Source organism: Palaemon carinicauda, chromosome 7 (genome assembly GCF_036898095.1).
Source record: "Palaemon carinicauda isolate YSFRI2023 chromosome 7, ASM3689809v2, whole genome shotgun sequence".
In the NCBI taxonomy this organism is placed as follows: domain Eukaryota; kingdom Metazoa; phylum Arthropoda; class Malacostraca; order Decapoda; family Palaemonidae; genus Palaemon; species Palaemon carinicauda.
This window is the reverse complement of record NC_090731.1, coordinates 70,069,914-70,074,913: the sequence shown is the minus strand read 5'-3', so window position 1 is coordinate 70,074,913 and position 5,000 is coordinate 70,069,914. Positions and strand designations below refer to the sequence as shown.

The following is a 5,000-nucleotide window of genomic DNA, read 5'->3' as shown; positions in this document are numbered from 1 at the left end:
CAATTAGATAGAATAGTGTGCCCGAGTGTACCCAAAAGCAAGATACATGTGGTTGAGGGTACATTAGATTTGAATACAACGGATGGTTAGAATAAAGGTAAATGTTATATGGCATATTCACAAAGAAATAATTATAATGAATAATCAGGAAATTATATTCAAAAGAAACAGATGTTAGGTGCAAGACTAGAAGTGCAAGTCCTGATAATTTTCTTTTGTTTGAAGGATTCACGAATTTCATTATAGAATCAAATTAAAGAAGGTAGCCATACTTTAATGGTTAAATCTATCATTACAATTCTTCTTCTTCTTCTTCTTCTTCTTCTTCTTATTATTATTATTATTATTATTATTATTATTATTATTATTATTATTATTTATTATTATTATTATTCATTATTTATTTTATTGTTATTTTTATTATTATAGTTATTATTACATATCATTATATATCATTATTATTATTATTATTATTATTATTATTATTATTATTATTATTATTATTATATTATTATTATCATAATTATTATTATTATTTCATTATTGTCACTGTCATTATTATTACATTATTGTTATTATCTCTTATGCCTTGATTTCAATCTAATTACGTAACAAATAATTTCAGAATATTCCAGGGGACAACAGGAGTCGAGCCTCTTTTTGCACTGGAAATTCCATGAACGAATGCCAGCACCTTTGGTTATGGCATCTACTTATGGGCACGTTGACTGTACCAGGTACCTCGTCGAAGTACTGAATGCAGATTTGAAGAGCATGGCATAGGTAAGAATTTATAATTCTGTAAATGATAATAACTGCACTTTTATCATTTCTCTTTTTATGAACGTAGAGTTTTGTGCATTGATGTTTCTCTCATTCAACGTGCAGCAAGTAATATTTTGATTTCTCTCCTAATTTATCAACATTCAGAAATCCCTGGGTAGTGCCATAGCCTCTTGAGTTATTGAGTCCTTTGACTGACCAGAATGTACTATATTGGACCCTTCTCTCTGGTTACGACTTATTTCATCTTTGCCTACACATACACTGAATAGCCAGGCCTATTCTTTCCTCATGGACTTGACAGCACTGAAATTTTCAAACAATTCTTCTCTCAAGAGGTTAACTACTGCATTTGTTCAGTGACTACTTTCCTCTTGGTAAGGGTAGAAGAGACTATTGAGCTATGGTTAGCAGCTCTTCAAGGAGAAGGACACTCCAAAATTAAACCATTGGTGTCTTGGGTAGCCCATAGCCTCTGTACCATGGTCTTCCACTGTCTTGGGTTAGAGTTCTCTTTACTTGAGGGTACGCTCGGGCACACTATCTTATCTAATTTCTCTTCCTCTTATTTTGTTAAAACTTTTATAGTTTATATAGGAAATATCTATTTTCAATTATAGTTCTTAATATATTTAATTTTCCCTTGTTTACTTTCCTTACTGGGCTATTTTGCCTGTTGGGGCCCTGAGGGTAGACTCTGTCACGCTTTTCCTACTAATGTCTCGCTTCCTCTTGTTTTGTTAAAGCTTTTATAGTTTATATGGGAAATACTTATTTCAATGCTACAGTTCTTAAAATATTTTATTTTTCCTTGTTTTTCTACTCACTGGGCTATTTTCCCCGTTGGGGCCCCTAGGTTTATAGCATCCTGTTTTTCCAACTAGGGTTGTAGCTTAGTAAGTAATAGTAATAATAATGAGGCTCAGTAAATTCAGGGCAAAATACACACTTGGGCTGGAATAACTCTTTTTCCTTACAGTTTTCCTCCGTGGCAAATATGTGGAAGGGATGCGTCCATTGTGGTGTGCAGTTAGAAGCGGAAACATAGTGCTTGTTAAATATCTCTTGTTCAAAGGGGCTCAAGTTAATATCATACACGAATTGTGCTCGACTCCGATTAATGCAGCATGTCAGCTGGGATGCCCCGCCATTACCAAAGTTCTGGTAGAACATGGAGCAGGTGAGTTCCTTTACACTCTGGTCTTAAGAAGGTGAATGGATTGAAATGCAATTTTTTCCATTAATACTTAATTAGGCTTATTTCTAAGCTTTAAAAATAAATATTTTGTAATAACTTGAACAATTGTTAGTTTCCATGAGTTATCCTATGATTTGCCTATTTCTCATCCCATCTCAATCATCAAATTGGGTACAATTGGGAAGCAGTCGAGTACAAAAGTTGGCCAGATTAAAACCTAGAATATCAAAGGTAGAACTCTCCTCTACATGGCTTGCTATAAAGGCAGATTACCAAGCTCTAAAATCTTTTGTAATAACTTGAACAATTGTTAGTTTCCATTAGTTATCCCATGATTTGTCTATTTCTTATCTCCATCATCCAATTTATGTTGATTTTTTTTTCTTTCCAGATATTGAAATTATTGATAGGTTAGGTGGTTTTTGTATGATGACTGCAGCTATTCGTGGTCATATACAATTAGTGAGGTACCTCATAAGTATTGGAGCTGATGTGAACAAAAAGAATAATGAAGGAAAAACTACATTGTACAGATGTGCAGAATTAGGACACCTTGAGTTGGTCAAAATGTTGATCGATAATCATGCCAATATGGACGCTGATAGTTCAGGTAAAAACCCAATGTTTAGTCACTGATTGTAGGTTAGGAGTCATAGGGCTGTCACTTAACAATAACAGACTCCCGCATTGATGAGCTTGAATCATCTTTAAAAAGGGCTTATCTCGTATACTTTATATAATCTTTATGAATATTCCTAAAGTCATTTGCTCCATTATTTATAATTTTTTAATCCTTAAAAATCCTAACATATTCTGTTTTGTCTAAAAGTATGATCATTCGAGTACCTGAAAGCATAACTATACATGCAAGTAAATAGCACTATAGTCGCTGCAGAGATCCGGGCGAAGTAAGCCCCACCCACTGATGACGTCATAGCCAATCATGTTGTCTCCTGCATTAACAGCTTAAAATTTGTAAGGGATGTATTGTGACTGCTGCTAACGAATGACGCATCATGATTGGCTGAGACGTCATCAGGGAGTGGGGTTTATTTCGCTGCTGGAATCTTTGCAGCGACTATACAGTAATAATGAACCCACTGATTTCTTTCCAGGAATAACGCCTTTACTTGCTGCAGCCTCTGGCGGCCATATACAGGTAGTGGAATATTTATTTGGCCAAATGGCTTTGACAGCCGAAGACAGAATCAATGTCTACCAGGTCCTAGGGGCGGCACTTTTTGACAAAAGTAGGGATATAGACAGTGCTATGAAATACTGGAGACTAGCAATGCGTGAGAGGTAAGTCTGAATTGTTATAATTTTCCCCGTGTAGTGATTATTCACATTTAAATATGTATTTATGGAAATGTTAATGCTTAAAAGGCTGGGTTAATAAGAGACCTAAGGATTGAAATCTATCTACGTACTTACTTTGAAGTTTAATTATTTTAAATAATTCCAAAAATATTTGGAATACACTTAATATTTTCTCACGATTTGCTAATGACAACAATGTACCTCAAAACTACTTTTTTATAAATATATTCTTGTTTTTTTTTAGTTTGTATTTCAGTGTTTGATTTTCAACATCTTTATAAAAGAACAGTAGTATCTGTGTATTCACATGAAATAATTTTCTCAAAACTGAAGTGCGTTTACTATCGGCTCTATTTTCAGAGTTGCAAATGGACCTTCGAACAGGCAGGAAACTGAAAGTTTTCCAGCTTTTTTAAGCTACAAGGAAGTTGAAACTGAGGAAGAATTACAGGAAATAAAGGATAATATTGAGGAACTAGATGTGCAGTCGTTGTTGGTGAAAGCAAGAGTGTTGGGACTTGAACATAATGATACGAGTTTCCATCTTCATATGTTGGGGACTGAATATTCAATGGACAGGGCGTTTAGTCTATCGATCGAGCTGTGGATGCACACTCTTAATATGACTGATAAGAAGCTGAAAGCTTTAGACCCTAAGCGAATTTATTTCCTTCTGTCATTGACTGAAGTATTTTCTGATTTGATTGACAATGAACTTTCTGGAAATGAGGATTTGATTCCCTTATCAATGCATTTTGAGAGTTTCCTAAGTCTGTTTGACATGTGCATAGGACAAATAGAAGTAGCTATCTCCCATCAAGATGAAATGAGTTCTTCTTACTCAGCACACGCCATACATATGAAGAGCACTCTATCTATGGCAATGCATTTAACATTCTTGCTGACAAAAGCAAAATCTGTACTTGCGGCTGATGAGGTACAATTGGGAAACAGTCGAGTACAAAAGTTGACCATATTAAAACCTAGAGATATCAAAGGCAGAACTCTCCTCCACATGGCTTGCTCTAAAGGCTACAGTCTAGGTGTTCTCTTCTTCAAGGTCGATGGATTTCCCAATTTGGATGTTGTCAATTCTCTGATTGAAAATGGTGCGGACCCTAACGTTAAAGATCATGGTGGAAATACACCTCTCCACTCACTAGCAGAGAGTGGAAAATCCTCCAAAGAGATAATTGACACATTGCTTGCAGCCGGCACGCACTTTGACACCCTGAATGGAAAGGGTAAGTCCTTTGCATCTATCATGGCTGACCTTGGACAAGATATAACTCACCTCGTGGATCCTATGCTCCACATCTCTCTTCAGTGTCTGGCAGCACATTATATTCGAAAACATCGCATCCCTTTCAAGGACAGCCTGAGTCCTGTACTATCACAGTTTGTTGACAGCCATTAATCTATGTCTGGTATGGAAAAAATATAACTTACCTCGTGGATCCTAGGCCATTGTCAATATGGAAATAATCTTTCCAAAACTTTAAGAGGCTATGACTGGTATCTTACGTGACCACTAATCATTGCTGGAACATTGAATTTGATGTAATGCATCTTAGAGTTTGATATCAACTGCTGATCACTGGGTGGAATGTTGTGTAGCTGAAACATGATCGTAGAGAATATTGAATCCTCCATTAAGTCATACTCAAGGATGGAGAAGCAGTGTACATAGCTTACAAGC

General features: G+C 35.6%; 1 protein-coding gene across 1 annotated transcript in view; it reads left to right on the top strand.

Moving 5' to 3' along the window:
- LOC137644354 (protein fem-1 homolog A-like) overlaps window positions 1-4,718 on the top strand; it is a 53,917-nt gene extending 49,199 nt beyond the window's left edge. Inside the window, exons 6-9 of the mRNA XM_068377343.1 lie at window positions 1,859-1,963; window positions 2,373-2,591; window positions 3,097-3,283; window positions 3,662-4,718. Of these exons, the coding sequence (XP_068233444.1) occupies window positions 1,859-1,963; window positions 2,373-2,591; window positions 3,097-3,283; window positions 3,662-4,718 (1,568 nt within the window). The remainder of the gene's footprint in view (window positions 1-1,858; window positions 1,964-2,372; window positions 2,592-3,096; window positions 3,284-3,661) is intronic.
- Window positions 4,719-5,000: the final 282 nt, after the last annotated feature.